The following is a 21,136-nucleotide window of genomic DNA, read 5'->3' on the forward strand; positions in this document are numbered from 1 at the left end:
CAGAAAAAAAAATTTTAAAGGAACAAAAATGGGGAGAATGTTGCATTTTTGGTGGGTTTTTTTTTTTTTTTTTTGTATTTGCGCAGACCATTTTAGGATTTTCAGTCTCAACAAAACGCTATTAAAACAAAGAATCTAGTAAAATATTGTGCATGTACTGCTAAACAATTCTAGCAATTTTATTAAGCAATACCTTTATTATTTTTGAATATTCTTAACAGACTGGAACAAAACATTTTTTTTCAAAACAAAATATGCATACTGTACGCATGTTGCAGGGTTAAGTATGATGCAGAGGTTAAAGTCTGTTTGAACAAAAACAAATGCCCGGGGAAATTTCATAGCTATAAAGTTAATAACTAAATTTTGTTCGCTAAGAGGACCTTTTCTACGGATTTCCTTCATCTCTCAGTCACACTGCAAACTTATCTGAAGTGCACTTCCCAAGTGTAGTTAGAGAATAGGAAGGAATGTAAATTTTTTTTTTTAATTATTTGTTTTGTTTGTTTGTTTTTTTTTAAAAACAGCCCTTATTAACTCTTCCTTCCACTGATTCTACTGTAAACTCATAAAAGCCTTTTATAGAAAGCAAATTCATATACACTCAGCAGGTGAAATGTTCCCACAAAGAAAAAAAATACAAACAGAGTGATCAGACCTCTTTTCCTCAACTACCTAGAGCATGTTAGAGTGATAGTTTTTGCACATTAATAAAAATGGCTGACCTATTTATTTTTTTAAAAAGAAGTTGTTCCTCTGTGATAATGCAGAATTGCATACACTGTATACCTGGAATAATTTTAAACCATATGTTAGGGAAATACTGGAATAAAATTGTATATATTCTGTATATTGCAGGTGTTTGAGCATTTCTAGTGTCTCTTCCACAACAATAAGGGAGGAAAAGAAGTCCAGATATGTGTCCGCAATCCCTTTGTTCCCTGTAATTACAATGGCCAAAATGTGCTCGTATGTTACTGCAACAGAACTGAAATCACAATGAAAGCCCACCTCCATTGTCAAAGGAAAAACTTCCTCACTCCCTGCATCCTGATTCTAGATAGCTGCTCCTGTCCAACTGGACCAGCAAGAAAGGGCTGGGCCACCTGGGGATGGGAACTGGAGCAATACAGTTCATGATAGTGTTTTTTTTTTTTTATTTTTTTCCTTTTATTTAGTTTTCAACATAAAAATGTGTTAACTGTCTGATTCCACCTATTATGGAGAGCACTTGTTTGTTCAGCTAAAAAGGAACTCCTGCCAGGCCCCCTTGGCTCCGCTCTGGTGTGGGTTTGTGCAACAGGGGCTCAGAGGCCCACCAAGTGTGCACACCCATTCACTGTGGTTACACAGACAGAAGCAAGCGGATGTTGTTTGCTTAGGGGACGAGAAGAGGGCGAGGGAAAGGAAAGGCCGGGAAGGGTATTGGTTCTGTGGGTAGAAGGGAGACTTAGGGATTTTTTTTATTTTTATTTTTTGTTGTTTTCTTTTTTTTGTCTTTTTTATTTTTTATTCTTTTTTTGTTGTTGTTTTTTGCTATACCATGAGGTCATAGCAATCATTCCTCTAATAGAAACTGACAGGACATAAAGACAGAACTATCTGATGAACACACACAATGACTAGAAATATAGAGAGATAGAGACAGTGAAAAGACTTAGTTTACCTCTGAGAAACCATCCCCCAAAATAAATCCTGCATTAACAAGTGCAAAAAATAAACAAACAAATAAACCCAAACCAAAACGAAAGCAAATAAAACCTCCAAACATTAAAACACAGTGTATAAAATGGTGTGAGAAATTTAAAGTCACTTTCCAGCCTTTTAGTCAATAAAAAGCTGTGGTTGTGTCCTTGTTTGGATTCAGGCCCATCTGTTTAAATTTTACCCTAAAGGCCTTGCAATAAGTAATTCGAGGGTAAAAGCACCCAGTTTCTGTTACATGAGACAGCAGTTGCCATTTTTCATGGCGGGCCAGCTGCTGCTGTGGTGACACTCGTCCTTCCGTTACTCCTCATTAGTTGAGTTTTCTTCCAGCGTGTTGATGCCTCCAAAGCTCAGTCCGGCTGTATTCTGTGCTGCCGAGGCTGTGAGCACTGTGTGTAAGAGAATCAGTACAAGAACACACAGCTTGAGTCTGCTGTTGCACAGTCTTGTTGCTGATGACACTGTGAGCGATGTCCTGTGACAGGAGTCACTTTTCTCTACGGTCCCTTTGGATGGGTTATTTGATTTTTCTTCTCTCCTGACGTCACAGCATTCTGGTTCATCATTGGTTAGAAAGGTTTCATAAAGCCCTGTAGGAAGAAGGAAGCAGAGTGTCAGCAGGAAGGAAATATATTTGCGACATAGTAGAGTGAAGCTGTTGCTTTAACATTCTAACCCACACAACCTTACAGGCAATTAGACTTTTTTTAAAGGAAAATCAAGTCAATACAATTGGATAAAGAGTCACCCATGGTCTCAAACCAGTATTGTTAGATTCCTCAAGTTGTTCTTTTATATTCCTGCCAGTCACACCATGAAAGTTCTGGATTGTTGGGAATACAGAATAGAAGATTTCATTAAGTCAAAGTCAGAACTTGAGGTTCTGGATCAACCTGGAGATCAAGTACATGCAACCATCCTTTCTTCTTTAACAGGAATGTGACCAATTTATGCAATGCATAAACTGACATTAGCTAGTTATGCTGAGTGAAATAAGCAACAGATCATCACGTCATAGCTCTAGGAACCATGTTATCATCGTTTCCTCTCAGAAGCCTCATCAAGTCTTCTCTCTCCCTGTCTGGGAGAATGGGCAAAACCATCTATGTGTCCAATGGGTGATCGGGTCATTTTGATTTATTTTCTAAACATTTCTCTTATTTTTCTCCATCTTCTCCATTTGCTTTCTATAGAAGTCTGCCTGAATTGAGGCTTCCTTATCTTTTGCTTGGACCATCACGAAGGAGTCTCTCTGCTGTTCATCTTGTCATTTGATCTGTCCTCCAATTGTGCCTATCAGGAATTGTCTGTCTCTGCTTCTCTTGTTCTCTCTTCACTTTATTCCTCCTTGCTGAAACTCTTCCTTCCCTTTTTCTCTTCTTCCTCTGATAACACACATTGTTATTTTAAAATTGACAGATGCACATTTTAAAACTTTGGAAGTAGTGAAAAGAATAAAACCACTGTGTATCTACAATCTTTCCAATCCTTTACCTTGCTGTATTACATAGAATATTTTTATGCAAGCTGTATAAATCATTGTGTATTTTTTTTTCTACTTGACTGAATCATTTATTCGTGGGTGTTAGAATGAACTTTCTAGACAAATTTTGTCATATTAATGTCATGCTTGAAAAACTTAAAAATGGGGATAATAGTAGAGTTGTAAGGATTACATGAGATTTTTCATGTAATATGCTTGGTTCAGTGGCTAGCACATAGAAATAACATGAAAATTTGGGCTACTGTGAATAACAATAGTTATCAATGGTATCTCATTGCTTCAACCTAAACAATAAAATCTAAAGGTCTCTCCTCTCTCTCCAGGCTCACTGCTCAATGTTCCCACATTCCTGAAGCATTGGCTCGTCCCAGAGCACCCAAGCCTGTATCACTAGCCAAGTCACTGTTTCTTTCTAAAATGTCCTCCATCAATTCCTCTACATACTTCTCATTTATCCTCCAAATGTAGTTCAAGTGAAACTCCCTGTATGAAGCTTGTACTCATACCCCTGGGCTATTAGCATTTTGCTTAACCCTTAATTATAGCAATTATTGTTATTTTTATTTTAATCACAATTGCTCATTTTAATTTCAATTTTCTTATCTGTCAATTTAAAAGCATAAACTATACATTCTTAGTTTTGCATTCTCATGTAGCAGAACGCCTGAACAAAATACTTAATGAGCATTTATTACATGAATAAACTCAGTATACCTATTTATTTAATTAAAAAGAATCTCAAATAATATACATTCAATCTTCGGTTTCTTTTAAAGAAATGAACAAGATATCCTTATAATGATGCTTACAATATTCATTTCTTCTTAGGCATTCAAAGGTAAACTTCACCTTCGCCTAGGTAGAATATAAAAAAAAAAACTGAATTAATGAGGTCTTCAGCTCTGACATTTTTATTGTATGATATTTTCTTTTTTCATATAAGATATCTCAGTGGTAGACTAATCATTTATTGAAATATACGTTTCCAATACTACATACTATAACAAAAGGAGTTTACAATAAGATTATAAAAATAGAAATCTAGAAGTCCTTTAGATCAACATTTTAGAATGTTAATAATCAGAATATATTTAACAACGTTATGTAAATAAGAAGCTCTTCCAAAGTTGCTCAGAAACTGGTTTGCTGATTTACAACTAAAGTCATCGCAGAAAAAAAATAGAAGCAGTTCATTCAGGCCAATAAATGAACCCTTCTTTTTGTCTGGCACAATTAATATTCTTTCTTTTTTCTCTCCTGTCCATCTTTTTAACAAGTTTTTACTCAAACTTATGAATAACACATCTATATTAAGATAAAATAATTCCAGAGTATTTTACAAAATAACAAAAAATCCTCCACCTCCCACATCTTAAATTCTTCTTTCTCAAAGGCAAATATTTCCATATCTTTCAGCTGCTTTGTATTTAGCTCCTTTTCTGAGAATAACATGTTTTATGCTCTTCTTGATTTTTCATTTTTTAGCATTATCTGTAGATTCCCCTCAGGAAATGTGGAGATAAAACATTTATTCTCCTCCTTCTTCCAGCAAATATGCTTCCCACCAAACCCTCACCCATTCCTCCATAAATAGTAACTTTGATACCTGCTGTTGCCTTTACAGTATTAGGATGACATAAATGTAATTCTTAGTTCAACCATGTAGTAAAGTCCAATTTTCTATCCCTGTACCGCTTCATTTTTTTTTTCTACAGATAATACTTGTTATGTTCCCTTTTCTAACTAATTCAACCCAAATGCATTGCCAGTTGTTTCATTTGCATCAGGTGTTCTATCAGTTCTTTTCTGAAGAAATATCTCTTGGAGCCTCCCACCGTCTGGACTGGTTGCCGTCATGCCTGATGAGTTTCTACCGCTCTGCACACTGCAGTGCTGGATCCCCTGTTCCCTGTATCCTGTGCCTCATCCCCTTCTTTCTCCTTTTGGGGGTTTACAACCTCTAGTGCCTTCAGTAGGAAAAGCTCATGAGGTGAATTTCCAAGATGCCATATGCCTTAAAATGTGTTTATTCTACCTCACATTTAATTGATTATTTGGCTAGGTATGGAATTCTAATTTAGAAATGATCATTCTTCAGATTTATTCAATCACTGGTCCTACGTTTGGCTGTTGGACCTTCAGAACTTGTCCTTTAATTTTCTTACCTCTGCTGTTAATATTTCATATTACTTCATCCCTTAACTCTAGTTTCAGGAGAATTTGGTGAGTTTTCACGGGACATAATTTCACTGAATTTTGCTTTTTTCCCTAGGACTAAGTTCCAAGAGTTCCTTCGTGTTATCGGAATGTTGCTTTTTGAAGCAACTGTTCTTATTTTGTGGTGACCATGTTGATGTTTTTTTCACTCTGAGATATCTGAGATATTTGGGGTACCCTTATTTGTTGTGTTTCATTCCGTCTCTGAATAAATTCCCTCCATTTTCTCTGTGTTGCCACCTTTTGTGTTTGTTTGTCTCTTGTTCTTCTCATGGAAACACCATGCATTTCTAGTTGTCTGCACAAAATGAAAAGGACAGGAAGTCTGGGCACCTAAGGAGGACTGTGGCCGGTGAGCCGCACTGTGAGATGACATGCCTGAACGGTTAGGATGGATAAACTTTTTTATTTTATTTTATTTTATTTTGAGATGGACTCTCTCTCTGTCACCACGCTAGAATGCAGTGGCGCCACCTCGGCTCACTGCAACTTCCGCCTCCCGGGTTCAAGTGATTCTCCTGCCTCAGCATCCCGAGTAGGTGGGACCACAGGCTCCCACCAACATGCCTGGCTAATTTTTTTGTATTTTTAGTAGAGATAGGGTTTCACCATGTTGGCCAGGATGGTCTAGATCTCTTGACCTGGTGATCTACCGCCTTGGCCTCCCAAAGTGCTGGGATTACAGGCGGGTGCCACCGTGCCTGGCCAGCATGGAGAAACTTTTAAAATTCTGTCTTTAGGTTGATCAGACTCCCCAGAAAAGTCTATCCAATATCTATCCAGGAAGCAGAAGGCCAGGGAGCAGGAGGGAGCAGCAGGATGGGGCTGGGGGAGTCTCAGCTTCAGGGTGGGGGTGTGCATTGGATCCTGGTGGTCAGGGTGGTCCCCTGCCCTGAACTCCTCCTACTGTTGCTCATACTTTTTCTATGTCACCTCAAAAAGAAAAAGTTTCCTCCAGAAAGAAATATGCCCCCAGTCTCTGGGATGGAAATAGGGAATGGGATTTGGGGACCTGACTGCCTCTTAAAACTGACTTCCACCCAGTCTTCCTTATTTTGCCTTTTCTTCCATTGCATCTCGTGTTGTCAATCCCTGAGTCTGGATGTAAATCGGACTGACTCTGTTTCCTCTCTGTTGCTTCATATTACTTTTCCTAAGTTTCAGCAAATCTGTTAGTATGCATCGACTTTCTAATTTCTAAGAGGTTTTGATTATTATCTCCTTACCTATTCTTCGATTCTTTTGGATTTAAGCCATAAAACAATCTTTTTGGTTAGGACTGCCTAGAAAATTTTCCAGCTCTTTTTTTCTACATCATTCTTCTCTGCCTTGAATTCTGACAGATGCCTTTTTCTCTGTCAAATGCATTTCTGAGTACGCAAGGATATGCAGCCTTCTAAGGCCGTTATTTCTTTGACTTACATAGAGTCACTGGGTCACTTAAGCAGATCAATGACCTTCTTGGGACCTGGGGGCACAGACTCCTCCAGCTTGGAGTCCTATCTACAGAGGGTTTCACCCTGCATGCCTTCCAGACACTGCCGTTGGTTGAAGTCAGCAGCCTTGACCTATTTCTCAGGCCCTGGGCAGCCTCCAAACAAGGGAGGGGTCCCAAGGCTGGGCCCACTTGACTGAAGTCAAGACATCTCTCAAGGGCCATTCCAGCTTCAGATTTTTTCCCTCTACCAAATTTCTCCTTCTTCACCCCATCATAGGTAGCATGCCTGAGAGTTCTCCTCCAAAAACCACCTGCACACAGATAACCTGCTGGGGCAAATCTCCTAGGAAATTTTCCACCTACCTACAGAAATGACTTTTTCCTCAGCATTGAAGAAACTATAAAAACATATTTCCAAATAAAAATAATTTCTCAAACAAGAACCTCCTTGCACAAACAAGTACAATTGCACAAATTAGCATTAGGAAAAAACAAAAGCAAATTTTCTGGGTAGTGAAATGTTGTTCTGATACATTTTGCTTATAAGCTGTTCTATTTGAAATCTCTAGTGAATCAGTTTGACATTACAGTACTAACCTCACAGAGATTTTTTCTTTTTGAGAATTAAATAATACACATAAATTGTTTAGACCAGTGCATGGCAGGTAAGAAAATCTCACATAATATTAATGACTCATGTTGTAAGTAGAGATAAATAGTAAAATCAGAATTTATTATCAGGGGAATTCCTACCTAGAGGAATCAGACAAGAGAAAGAAGGGCATCCAATTTGACTTATTGGAAAAGAATAAGTCAAACTATTCTTTGTTGCAGATGATACGATTTTGTTTTTAAATTTATTTAAATTTATTTTTCTTATATTAATTATCATCCAGCCCCAAATGTCACAATTTTATATATGGGAAAAACTAAAAACTCCACCAAAAAACTGCTAGAACTAATAAACAAATTCAGTAAAGTTACAGGATACAAAATCGACATACAAAATTGAGTAACATTTCTATATGTCATCAGTGAACAATCTGAAAAAGAAATCAAGAAAGCAATCCCATGTATGATAGCTACAAATAAAATACCTACGAATTAACCAAAAAAGTGAAAGATCTCTACAGTAAAAACTATGCAACATTGATGAAAGAAATTAAAGAGGACACAAAAAATGGAAAGATATTCCATGTTCATGAATTGGAAGAATCAGTATTGTTAAAATGTCCATGCTACCCAAAGCAAGCTACAGATTCAGTGCAATCCCTGTAAAAAATATTAGGTTGGTGGAAAAGTAATTGCAGTAATACCAATAATGTTCTTCACAGAAATAAAATAATTCTAAAATTTATATGGAAACACAAAAGGCCCAGAATAGCCAAAGTTATCCTTAGCAAAAGGAACAAAACTAGAGGAATAACATTATCTGACTTCAAATTGTACTGCAGAGGTACAGTAACCAAAATAGCATGATATTAACATAAAAACAGACACATAGACCAATGGAACAGAATAGAGAACCCAGAAACAAATCCATACATCTACAGTGGAGTCATTTTCAACAAAGGTGGCAAGTACATAAGTTGGGGAAAAGGACAGTCTCTTAAATAAATGGTGCCAGGAAAACTAGATATCCATATGCAGAAGAATGAAACTAGACTCCTATTTCTTGCCATATATGAAAATCAAATCAAAGTGATCTAAAGACTTAAGGGGCCAGGTGCTGTGGCTCACACCTGTAACCCTATCACTTTGGGAGTCAAAGGCAGATGGATCACTTGAGGCCAGGAGTGTGAGACCACCCTGGACAACATGGTGAAACCTCATCTCTACTAAAAATGTAAAAATTAGCTGGGCATGGTGGCACAAGCTTGTAATCCCAGCTACTGGGGAGGCTGAGGCAGGAGAACCGCTTGAACCCAGGAGGCAGAGGTTGCAGTGAGTCGAGATTGTGCCACTGCACTCCAGCCTGGGCAACAGAGCAAGACTGTCTCAAAAAAAAAAAAAAAAAAAAAAAAAAAAAAAAGATGACTTAAAGACTTAAATCTAAGATCTCAAACTATGAAATTACTAAAAGAAAGCACTGGGGAAAGTCTCCAGGATGTTGCTCTAGTCAACAATTTCTTGAGTAATACCCTGCAAGCACAGGCAACCAAAGCAAAAATGGACAAATGGGATCATACCAAGTTAAAACGTTTCTGCATGGCAAAGAAAATAATCAACAAAATGAAGAGACAGCCCGCAGAATGGAAGAACACATTTGAAAAATACTCATTTGGAAAGGGCTTAATAAGCAGAATATATAAGGGGCTGAGACAATTCCATAGGAAAAAATCTAATAATTCAATTTTAAAATTGGCAAAAGATCTGAATAGACATTTCTCAAAAGTAGACATATAAAAGGCAAAGAGGTATATAAAAAAGTGCTCAACACAGTTGATCATCAGAGGAATGCAAATCAAAGCTGCAGTGAAATATCATCTCACCACAGTTAAAATGGCTTTTACCCCAAAGACAGGCAATAACAAATGCTGGTGAGGTTGTGGGGAAAAGGGAACACTGTTCATGGGAATGAGAAGTAGTACAGTCCCTATGGAGAAAAGTATGGAGGTTCCTCAGAAAACTAAAAATAGGCCAGGCACGGTGGCTAACGCCTGTAATCCCAGCAGTTTAGGAAGTCAAGGTGGGTGGATCACGAGGTCAGGAGATTGAGACCACCCTGGTTAACACAGAAAAACCCCTTCTCTACTAAAAATCCAAAAAAAAAAAAAAAAAAAAAAAAAAACCAAAAAGGGAGATCCTGGTCATTTACAACAACACAGATGGAACTGGAGGTCATTATGTTAAGTGAAATAAGCCAAGCACAGAAAGACAAACTTTGTATGTTCTTGCCTATTTGTGAGAGCTAAAAAATTAAAACGATTGAACTCATAGAGATAGAAAATAGAATAATGGTTACTATAGGCTGGGAAGGGTAGTGGGGGATTGGTAGTGGGGGATTGGTAGTGGGGATGGCTAATGGGTGCAAAAATACAGTTAGATAGAATGAATAAGATCTAGTATTTGTTAGTACAACAGGGTAACTACAGTCAACAATGATGTATTGTGCAGTTTAACTAAAAGAGTATAATTGGATTGTTTGTAACATACAGAATCAATGCTTGAGGAGGTGGGTACCCCATTTACCCTGATGTGTTTATTACACATCGTATGCCTGTATAAGATATATCAATAATATTACACCTATTATGTACCTACAAAAATTAAAAATGTTTTGAAAATTAAAAAAATAACACAGCAGAAAAGTATTTTCTGAGTTCTGGAGGCTGGAAGTCTGAGATCCAGGTGTGGGCAGGGCTTTGCTCCCTCTGGGGTTCAAGGGGAGGATCCTTCCTGGGCTCTTCCCAGTCACTGTTGGCTGCCAGCCGTCCCTAGAGCTTCTTGGCTGTCAGGCATCACTCTAACTGCTGCTTCTGTCCCCACGTGGCCTTTCCTGTGTGTCTCAGTGTCTTTGCAGTTCTTATAAGACACCAGCATATTGGATCCCAGGCCCACCGCAATCTAGTATGGCCTCATTTCAACTTAATAAATTACATTTACAAAGACCCTATTTTCAAATAAGCTCATATTTTGAGGGTACCCCATTTAGCCTGATGAGATTATTATGCATTGTATGCCTGTATCAAAATATCTCATGTACCCCATACATATATGCACCTACTATGTATCCACCAAACTTAAAAATTAAAAATAAAATAAAATATAGAAAAGAATTTATTAGAAGGGGCTTTAAAGATCCTCTATTTTAAATTATTATTTTTATTTTCCAACTAGTCAAAGCCACTTACCAAAAAGTTCTTATTTTTCACAGCTCAAAACAATTACTCAAGTATAGTCACTACGAATACTATTTAAGCACAAGAAAGTCAATAAAGTTCCTTTATTCTAAGGAGATCTTAAGGAATCTAAGAAATAAATATTTTCCTTATATCTAAGGAATAAATATTTTCTAAGGAAATCCTTACAATAAAACATGGCATTATTTAAGTACAATCTTTATCGCAGTAATTTACATTTTGACATAGAGTCCAAGAATATATGAGACAAATTTTTCAAATGTTTAAACTAGTAATGAACTTTAAAAAAAAATCTGACTGCTGAAGCTTAGAAAACAGTAACATAGTCTTTTTCATCTGAAAGAAGAAACTACTGCAATTGGTTTTCTCAATGTTTTTTATTAATGTGAACATGCAGATATATACACACACATACAACCTGCATGTAATTTGTGAATCTCATATATAAAAATATATTTAAAGTGAAATTGTAGCTACGTTGCTGTACTTTGACTTTCCAGTATTTATTTTACATCTGGCATGTTTATTATCAAGTGAGATTATATAAAAATATATGTAGTTATAGTTTTAGAAAGAGGAATTAAGTATTTTCACCCTCTAGGATAGTTTATATGGCGTGAAATTTATAAAGCATTCTGGATAATGTTTCCTAAAGGTAATTTTCATACCTTTTCAATTTCTTTCATGTTTATTAATCTGTCATGGTTACTTTGCATCAATTTTGATAGTTCATATTTCTCTAAAAATAGCTTGTATATAAGATTAGATTTATTATTATAGAGTTGTGTATAATGTCTCATTTTATTTATTTTTTAATTTTTAAAAATACTTTAAGTTCTAGGGTGCATGTGCATAATGTGCAGGTGTGTTATATATGTATACTTGTGCCATGTTGGTGTGCTGCACCCATCAACTGGTCAGCACCCATCAACTCGTCATTTACATCAGGTATAACTCCCAATGCAATCCCTCCCCCCAACCCCCTCCCCATGATAGGCCCCGGTGTGTGATGTTCCTCTTCCCGAGTCCAAGTGATCTCATTGTTCAGTTCCCACCTATGAGTGACAACATGTGGTGCTTGGTTTTCTGTTCTTGCGATAGTTTGCTGAGAATGATGGTTTCCAGCTGCATCCATGTCCCTACAAAGGACAAAAACTCATCCTTTTTTATGGCTGCATAGTATTCCATGGTGTATATGTGCCACGTTTTCTTAATCCAGTCTGTCACTGATGGACATTTGGGTTGATTCCAAGTCTTTGCTATTGTGAATAGTGCCGCAATAAACATACGTGTGCATGTGTCTTTATAGCAGCATGATTTATAATCCTTTGGGTATATACCCAGTAATGGGATGGCTGGGTCAAATGGCATTTCTAGTTCTAGATCCTTGAGGAATTGCCACACTCTTCCACAATGGTTGGACTAGCTTAGAGTCCCACCAACAGCGTAAAAGTGTTCCTATTTCTCCACATCCTCTCCAGCACCTGTTGTTTCCTGACTTTTTAATGATCATCATTCTAACTGGTGTGAGATGGTATCTCATTGTTGTTTTGATTTGCATTTCTCTGATGGCCAGTGATGATGAGCATTTTTTCATGTGTCTGTTGGCTGTATGAATGTCTTCTTTTGAGAAATGTCTGTTCATATCCTTTGCCCACTTTTTGATGGGGTTGTTTGTTTTTTTCTTGTAAATTTGTTTGAGTTCTTTGTAGGTTCTGGATATTAGCCCTTTGTCAGATGAGTAGATTGCAAAAATGTTCTCCCATTCTATAGGTTGCCTGTTCACGCTGATGGTAGTTTCTTTTGCTGTGCAGAAGCTCTTCAGTTTAATTAGATCCCATTTGTCAATTTTAGCTTTTGTTGCCATTGCTTTTGGTGTTTTAGACATGAAGTCCTTGCCCATGCCTATGTCCTGAATGGTATTACCTAGGTTTTCTTCTAGGGTTTTTATGGTATTAGGTCTAACATTTAAGTGTCTAATCCATCTTGAATTAATTTTCGTATAAGGAGTAAGGAAAGGATCCAGTTTCAGCTTTCTAACTTATGGCTAGCCAATTTTCCCAGCACCATTTATTAAATAGGGAATCCTTTCTCCATTTCTTGTTTTTCTCAGGTTTGTCAAATATCAGATGCCTGTAGATGTGTGGTATTATTTCTGAGGACTCTGTTCTGTTCCATTGGTCTATATCTCTGTTTTGGTACCAGTACCATGCTGTTTTGGTTACTGTAGCCTTGTAGTATAGTTTGAAGTCAGGTAGTGTGATGCCTCCAGCTTTGTTCTTTTGACTTAGGATTATCTTGGCAATGCGGGCTCTTTTTTTGTTCCATATGAACTTTAAAGCAGTTTTTTCCAATTCTGTGAAGAAAGTCATTGGTAGCTTGATGGGGATGGCATTGAATGTATAAATTACCTTGGGCAGTATGGCCATTTTCACGATATTGATTCTTCCTATCCATGAGCATGGTATGTTCTTCCATTTGTTTGTGTCCTCTTTGATTTCACTTAGCAGTGGTTTGTAGTTCTCCTTGAAGAGGTCCTTTACATCCCTTGTAAGTTGGATTCCTAGGTATTTTATTCTCTTTGAAGCAATTGTGAATGGAAGTTCATTCATGATTTGGCTCTCTGTTTGTCTGTTACTGGTGTATAAGAATGCTTGTGATTTTTGCACATTAATTTTGTATCCTGAGACTTTGCTGAAGTTTCTTATCAGCTTAAGGAGATTTTGGGCTGAGACAATGGGGTTTTCTAAATATACAATCATGTCATCTGCAACCAGGGACAATTTGACTTCTTCTTTTCCTAACTGAATACCCTTTATTTATTTCTCTTATCTGATTGCCCTAGCCAGAACTTCCAACACTATGTTGAATAGGAGTGGTGAGAGAGGGCATCCCTGTCTTGTGCCAGGTTTCAAAGGGAATTTTTCCAGTTTTTGCCCATTCAGTATGATATTGGCTGTGGGTTTGTCATAAATAGTTCTTATTATTTTGAGACACGTTCCATCAATACCAGATTTATTGAGCATTTTTAGCATGAAGGGCTATTGAATTTTGTCAAAGGCCTTTTCTGCATCTATTGAGATAATCATGTAGTTTTTGTCTTTGGTTCTGTTTATATGCTGGATTACATTGATTGATTTGTGTATGTTGAACCAGCCTTGCATCCCAGGGATGAAGCCCACTTGATCATGGTGGATAAGCTCTTTGATGTGCTGCTGGATCCAGTTTGTCAGTGTTTTATTGAGGATTTTTGCATCGATGTTCATCAGGGATATTGGTCTAAAATTCTCTTTTTTTGTTGTGTCTCTGCCAGGCTTTGGTATCAGGGTGATGTTGGCCTCATAAAATGAGTTAGGGAGGATTCCCTCTTTTTCTATTGATTGGAATAGTTTCAGAAGGAATGGCAGCAACTCCTGCTTGTACCTCTGGTAGAATTCAGCTGTGAATCCATCTGGTCCTGGACTTTTTTTGGTTGGTAGGCTATTAATTATTGCCTCAATTTCAGAGCCTGCTATTGGTCTATTCAAGGATTCAGCTTCTTCCTGGTTTAGTCTTGGGAGAGTGTACGTGTCCAGGAAATTATCCATTTCTTCTAGATTTTCTAGTTTATTTGTGTAGAGGTGTTTATACTATCTCTGCTGGTAGTCTGTATTTCTGTGGGGTAGGTGGTGATATCCCCTTTATCATTTTTTATTGCGTCTATTTGATTCTTCTCTCTTTTCTTCTTTATTAGTCTTGCTAGCGGTCTGTCAATTTTGTTGATCTTTTCAAAAAACCAACTCCTGGATTCATTGATTTTTTGGAGGGTTTTTTGTGTCTCTATCTCCTTCAGTTCTGCTCTGATCTTAGTTATTTCTTGCCTTCTGCTAGCTTTTGAATGTGTTTGCTCTTGCTTCTCTAGTTCTTTCAATTGTGATGTTAGAGTGTCAATTTTAGATCTTTCCAGCTTTCTCTTGTGGGCATTTAGTGCTATAAATTTCCCTCTACACACTGCTTTAAATGTGTCCCAGAGATTCTGGTATGTTGTATCTTTGTTCTCATTGGTTTCAAAGAACATCTTTATGTCTGCCTTCATTTCATTATGTACCCAGCAGTCATTCAGGAGCAGGTTGTTCAGTTTCCATGTAGTTGAGCGGTTTTGATTTTCTTAGTCCTGAGTTCTAGTTTGATTGCACTGTGGTCTGAGAGACAGTTTGTTATAATTTCTGTTCTTGTACATTTTCTGAGGAGTGCTTTACTTCCAATTCTGTGGTCAATTTTGGAATAAGTGTGATGTGGTGCTGAGAAGAATGTATATTCTGTTGACTTGGGGTGGAGAGTTCTGTAGATGTCTATTAGGTCTGTTTGCTGCAGAGATGAGTTCAATTCCTGGATATCCTTGTTAACTTTCTGTCTCACTGATCTGTCTAATGTTGACAGTGGGGTGTCAAAGTCTCCCATTATTATTGTGTGGGAGTCTAAGTCTCTTTGTAAGTCTCTAAGGACTTGCTTTATGAATCTGGGTGCTCCTGTATTGGGTGCATATATATTTAGGATCATTAGCTCTTCCTGTTGAATTGATCCCTTTACCATTATGTAATGGCCTTGTCTCTTTTGATCTTTGATGGTTTAAAGTCTGTTTTATCAGAGACTAGTATTGCAACCCCTGCTTTTTTTTGTTCTCCATTTGTTTGGTAGATCTTCCTCCATCCCTTTATTTTGAGCCTATGTATGTCTCTGCATGTGAGATGGGTCTCCTGAATACAGCAGACTGATGGGTCTTGGCTCTTTATCCAATTTGCCAGTCTGTGTCTTTTAATTGGAGCATTTAGTCCATTTACATTTAAGGTTAATATTGTTATGTGTGAACTTGATCCTCCCATTATGATATTAACTGGTTATTTTGCTCATTAGTTGATGCAGTTTCTTCCTAGCCTCGATGGTCTTTACATTTTGGCATGTTTTTGCAATGGCTGGTACCGGTTGTTCCTTTCCATGTTTAGTGCTTCCTTCAGGGTCTCTCGTAAGGCAGGCCTGGTGGTGACAAAATCTCTAAGCATTTGCTTATCTGTAAAGGATTTTATTTCTCCTTCACTTATGAAACTTAGTTTGGCTGGATATGAAATTCTGGGTTTAAAATTCTTTTCTTTAAGAATGTTGAATATTGGCCCCCACTCTCTTCTGGCTTGGAGAGTTTCTGCCGAAACATCTGCTGTTAGTCTGATGGGCTTCCCTTTGTGGGTAACCCGACCTGTCTCTGTGGCTGCCCTTAAGATGTTTTCCTTCATTTCAACTTTGGTGAATCTGGCAATTATGTGTCTGGGAGTTGCTCTTCTCGAGGAGTATCTTTGTGGCATTCTCTGTATTTCCTGAATTTGAATGTTGGCCTGCCTTACTAGGTTGGGGAAAGTTCTCCTGGATGATATCCTGAAGAGTGTTTTCCAACTTGGTTCCATTTTCCCCCTCACTTTCAGGCACCCCAATCAGACGTAGATTTGGTCTTTTTACATAATCCCATACTTCTTGCAGGCTTTGTTCATTTCTTTTTCTTCTTTTTTCTTTAGATGTCTCTTCTCGCTTCATTTCATTCATTTGATCCTCAATCGCTGATACTCTTTCTTCCAGTTGATCGAGTCTGTTACTGAAGCTTGTGCATTTGTCACATATTTCTCGTGTCATGGTTTTCATCTCTGTCAGTTCGTTTATGGCCTTCTCTGCATTAATGATTCTAGTTATCAATTCTTCCACTCTTTTTTCAAGATTTTTAGTTTCTTTGTGCTGGGTATATAATTCCTCCTTTAGCTCGGAGAAAGTTGATGGACTGAAGCCTTCTTCTCTCATCTCGTCAAAGTCATTCTCCATCCAGCTTTGATGCGTTGCTGGCGATGAGCTACGTTCCTTTGGAAGGGGAGACGCGTGCTTATTTTTTGAATTTCCAGCTTTTCTGCCCCGCTTTTTCCCCATCTTTGTGGTTTTATCTGCCTCTGGTCTTTGATGATGGTGACGTACTGATGGGGTTTTGGTGTGGGTGTCATTCCTGTTTGTTAGTTTTCCTTCTAACAGTCAGGACCCTCAGCTGTAGGTCTGTTGCAGATTGCTTGAGGTCCACTCCAGACCCTGTTTGCCTAGGTGTCAGCAGCAGAGGCTGCAGAAGATAGAATATTGCTGAACAGCAAGTGTAGCTGTCTGATTCTTGCTTTGGAAGCTTCCTCTCAGGGGTGTACTCCACCATGTGAGGTGTGGGGTGTCGGTCTGCCCCTAGTGGGGGATGTTTCCCAGTTAGGCTACTCAGGGGTCAGGGACCCACTTGAGTAGGCAGTCTGTCCATTCTCAGATCTCAGCCTCCGTGTTGGGAGATCCACTGCTCTCTTCAAAGCTGTCAGACAGAGTTGTTTGCGTCTGCAGAGGTTTCTGCTGCTTGTTGTTGTTGTTGTTGTTGTTTAGCTGTGCCCTGTCCCCAGAGGTGGAGTCTACAGAGACAGGCAGACCTCCTTGAGCTGCTGTGAGCTCCACCCAGTTCGAGCTTCCCAGCAGCTTTGTTTACCTACTTAAGCGTCAGCATTGGTGGGTACGCTTCCCCCAGCCTCGCTGCTGCCTTGCCATTAGATCTCAGACTGCTGTGCTAGCAATGAGGGAGGCTCCGTGGGCGTGGGACCCTCCTGGCCAGGTGTGGGGTATAATCTGCTGGTGTGCCCATTTGCTAAGACCCTTGGTAAAGCGCAGTATCGGGGTGGGAGTTACCCGATTTTCCACGTGTTGTGTATCTCATTTCCCCTGGCTAGGAAAAGGGATTCCCTTCCCCCTTGCACTTCCCAGGTGAGGCGATGCCTCACCCTGCTTCAGCTCTCGCTGGTCGGGCTGCAGCAGCTGACCAGCACTGACTGTCCGGCACTCCCTAGTGAGATGAACGCAGTACCTCAGTTGAAAATGCAGAAATCACCTGTCTTCTGTTTCGCTCGCGCTGGGAGCTGGAGACTGGAGCTGTTCCTATTCGGCCATCTTGCTCCGCTCCTCTGCAGGTCTGTTGTCTCATTTTAAAACCCTTAATTTGTCTAGATTTTCTTCTTCATTGTTAACATTTTGTTTCTATTTTATCTCTATTTTCATCCTTGATTAGACTGGAAAGGTTTCTTAGTTTTATTTGTATTATCAAAGATCCAGCTCTTGAATACATCAGTACTTATTCTGTTTGTTAGTGCATTGGTATCTTTATGTTAATTCTTCATCTTTGTTTAATTTGTTTTTACTCTTATCTTTGTAACAATATTGAATTGAATGTCACTTTACTCAGTTAAATTGAGTAAAATGTTCTTTAAAATAAAACACTTACTGCTCGAAATTTATTCTTAAAAATAAAACACTTACTGCTCGAAATTTATTCTTAAAAATAAAACACTGCTCTAAATTTCCATTTGATAATAACTTTAGTCAATTCTCTTATGTACATATTTTGTAATTGCACTTTATATTATCTTTTGTACTTAAATTACTTGAGTGCTTTTTTGCTGTGTTTTGTTTTATTTGTTTGATACATTTTATAGAGTACTTTTATAACTTATTTTTCATTATATTAAGTTCAACAATGTGACCTTTAGAAAGTTTTTTCAATTGTTTTCCTTGTGTCTCACTATATAGACTTTTTTTTGCAAATGTTAGCATTAATTGCTATTTTAATGTGTTTTCCCTATTTAAAAGTCATCAAATGAGACATATATCTTTTACAAATGTTTCTAATTATTTTGCTTTAAATATTTTGTTATTATGTCTATAGGCACAGAAAGTTCATAAACACATTTCACTAGACATTCATCACTAAACTAAGAAAAATATGACATTCTTTGTCGTTATAAAGTGCAACTTTCTGGTTTATATTTGTTGAGGTTTTTGTTTTATTGTGATTTTTGAGTGTATTTTGTTTGACTTTCAAGTAATCTCTATACATATTAGCACGCTTGTCTGATATATCTTTGTCCATTATTTTAATTTTCTTACTTTTTTCCATAATTTTTCTTTATACTTTTCTCTGTATTGCATTCTTCATCTAAGAGTTTCACAGTGATTGAAAAGGAGAACTTAATTCGCTTGCTGTTACTGTCAGCACTGTAGTGCTTGGCCCTGCTTTCATCATCATCTAATAACATTTTTAAATACCTGAAAATGCTTCTTTACCATTCCTTTTGTTTTCTGTCATTTGCAATATGATCACATTTATTTATTTATTTATGCTGTGTGTGTGTGTGTGTGTGTGTGTTGGTTTGTTTTGAGACAGGGTCTGGCTCTGTCACCCAGGCTGGAGTGCAGTGGCATGATCTTGGCTCACACTGGAGCCTTTAGCTTCCAGACTCAAGTGATCCTCCTGCCTCATTCTCTCTCAAGTAGCTGGGCCTACAGCTGAATGCCACCATGCCTGGCTAATTTTGTACTTTTTGTAGAAGTGGGATCTGTGTTGCCCAGGCTGGTCTCAAACTCCTGGGCACAAGTGATCTGCCCACCTTGGCCTCACCAAGTGCTGGGATTACAGGTATGAGTCACCACACTTGGCCTTATGTGACCATATTTAAATGCATATTTTTTCATAATTTGTGAAATTCATGCTGTTATTAATTATAACTTATCCTTTAAAACATCATACACACTTGAAACCTATATTTGTCTAATTAATGAAGCTCATTAATGAGAAAATTGACAAAGTTTTACTTTCTTCAACAAATTCCTCACCATTTTTTGGCTACAATCAGATGTTTCAAACCTATTTATTTTCAAATTACTAACATTTCATATATTCCCTCCATCCCATTTTGTTTTATTTCTGTCTTATTTGGAGGTGATTTGGTTGTATTGAACAGAAATTCACTGGAGCTAATTTAGGCAAACAAAATAAAAACAGGTGATGGCAGGAATATTAGAAACATTCAAGTCTATTTTATGAAATCCAGGGGCAGAGTTATTTTTGCTCCAACATGAAGAGCAAAATTAAGGTATTGTATGGCCAGGAGAAGGGAGTGCTCCACCTGGGTGGAGAGGCATGATTCATCCCTGCTTCCTGCCACGTGCCTCCCTCGCCATCTCCCGCTTGGCAGGCAAAGCCTTGCTGCTTTCCGTCCATATGTGCCATACATCAGGAATGACTGGAATTGCTGGGTCCTGGCGACACACCCCCGGGGAAACAAATCCAGTTGGCTTGTCTCTCTTGTTCACGCCAGTCCAACCTTCCATGCCAGGGAGGGATTCTCACAGCTGGCAGTGCACACGTTGGTCTACTCTCTTTGAAAGAGAAATCTGAACATTAAAAAGTTAGGAAACAACAGATGCTGGAGAGGATGTGGAGAAATAGGAACACTTTTACACTGTTGGTGGGAATGTAAATTAGTTCAACCATTCTGAAAGATAGTGCGGCTATTCCTTAAGGATCTAGAACTAGAAATACCACTGGACTCAGCAATCCCATTACTGGGTGTATATCCAAAGGATCATAAATCATTCTACTATAAAGACACATGCACATGTATGTTTATTGCAGCACTGTTCACAATAGCAAAGACGTGGAACCAACCCAAATGCCCATCAGTGATAGCCTGGATAAAGAAAGGTGGCACATGTACACCATGGAATATTATGCAGCCATAAAGAAGGTTGAGTTCATGTCCTTTGCAGGGACATGGATGAAGCTGGAAACCATCATTCTCAGTAAACTAACACAGGAACAGAAAACCAAACACTGCATGTTCTCACTCATTAGTGGAAGTTGAACAATGAGAACACATGGACACAGGGAGGGAAGCATCACACACCAGGGCCTGTCAGGGTGAGGGGGGCTGGAGGAGGGATAGCATTAGGAGAAATACCTAATGTAGTTGATGGGTGCAGCAAGCCATCATGGCTCGTGTATATCTATGTAACAAACCTGCACGTTCTGCACACATACCCCAGAACTTAAAAGTGTAATTAAAAAAAAAAAAAGAAATCTGACATCCGCATTTTTCTTCTCAAAGATATTTTTCCCTGTTGTAGCTGGTAGGATATTTTACTTATTCGCAAAATTCAAGAATGTTAGAAGTTGATCTAATTTCCTTTATTTTGCCTGAATGGAGAGAACCATTTTAATGTGCCGATGGAAAGTTTTGTTGCCTATTGTTTTGTTTTCTCCTTCAGTTTTGTTTTGTGTGTTTCAGTTTATTACATTCCCTCCGATCACTTTTATATTCTCAGTCTCTGCCTTGGACTTAGTCTCTGTTTTCTGGAGAGCTCTTCAAGATTGTCCTCCATGTTGCTTTTCTAGGTCTCTATGGTTGAAACTGTGTGTGTATAACATATTTGCATGTTTTCCTTTTGCATTTTTTTCCCATTGCATTGCAATATTTTCTTTTTCTTTCTAAATTCTTTTTCATGTTTTCCTGAATCCTAGCTAAGTTCCATTTCACTCTTCTT

At 38.1% G+C, this 21,136-nt stretch overlaps 1 protein-coding gene across 1 annotated transcript in view; it reads right to left on the reverse strand.

The window, feature by feature from the left end:
• Positions 1-756: 756 nt before the first annotated feature.
• FAM155A (family with sequence similarity 155 member A) overlaps positions 757-21,136 on the reverse strand; it is a 688,104-nt gene continuing 667,724 nt past the window's right edge. The window contains exon 3 of the mRNA XM_025364784.1: positions 757-2,297. Coding sequence (XP_025220569.1) covers positions 2,008-2,297 — 290 coding nt within the window. The 3' untranslated portion in view covers positions 757-2,007. The remainder of the gene's footprint in view (positions 2,298-21,136) is intronic.

This window comes from Theropithecus gelada, chromosome 17 (genome assembly GCF_003255815.1).
Source record: "Theropithecus gelada isolate Dixy chromosome 17, Tgel_1.0, whole genome shotgun sequence".
NCBI classification, from domain to species: Eukaryota; Metazoa; Chordata; class Mammalia; order Primates; family Cercopithecidae; genus Theropithecus; species Theropithecus gelada.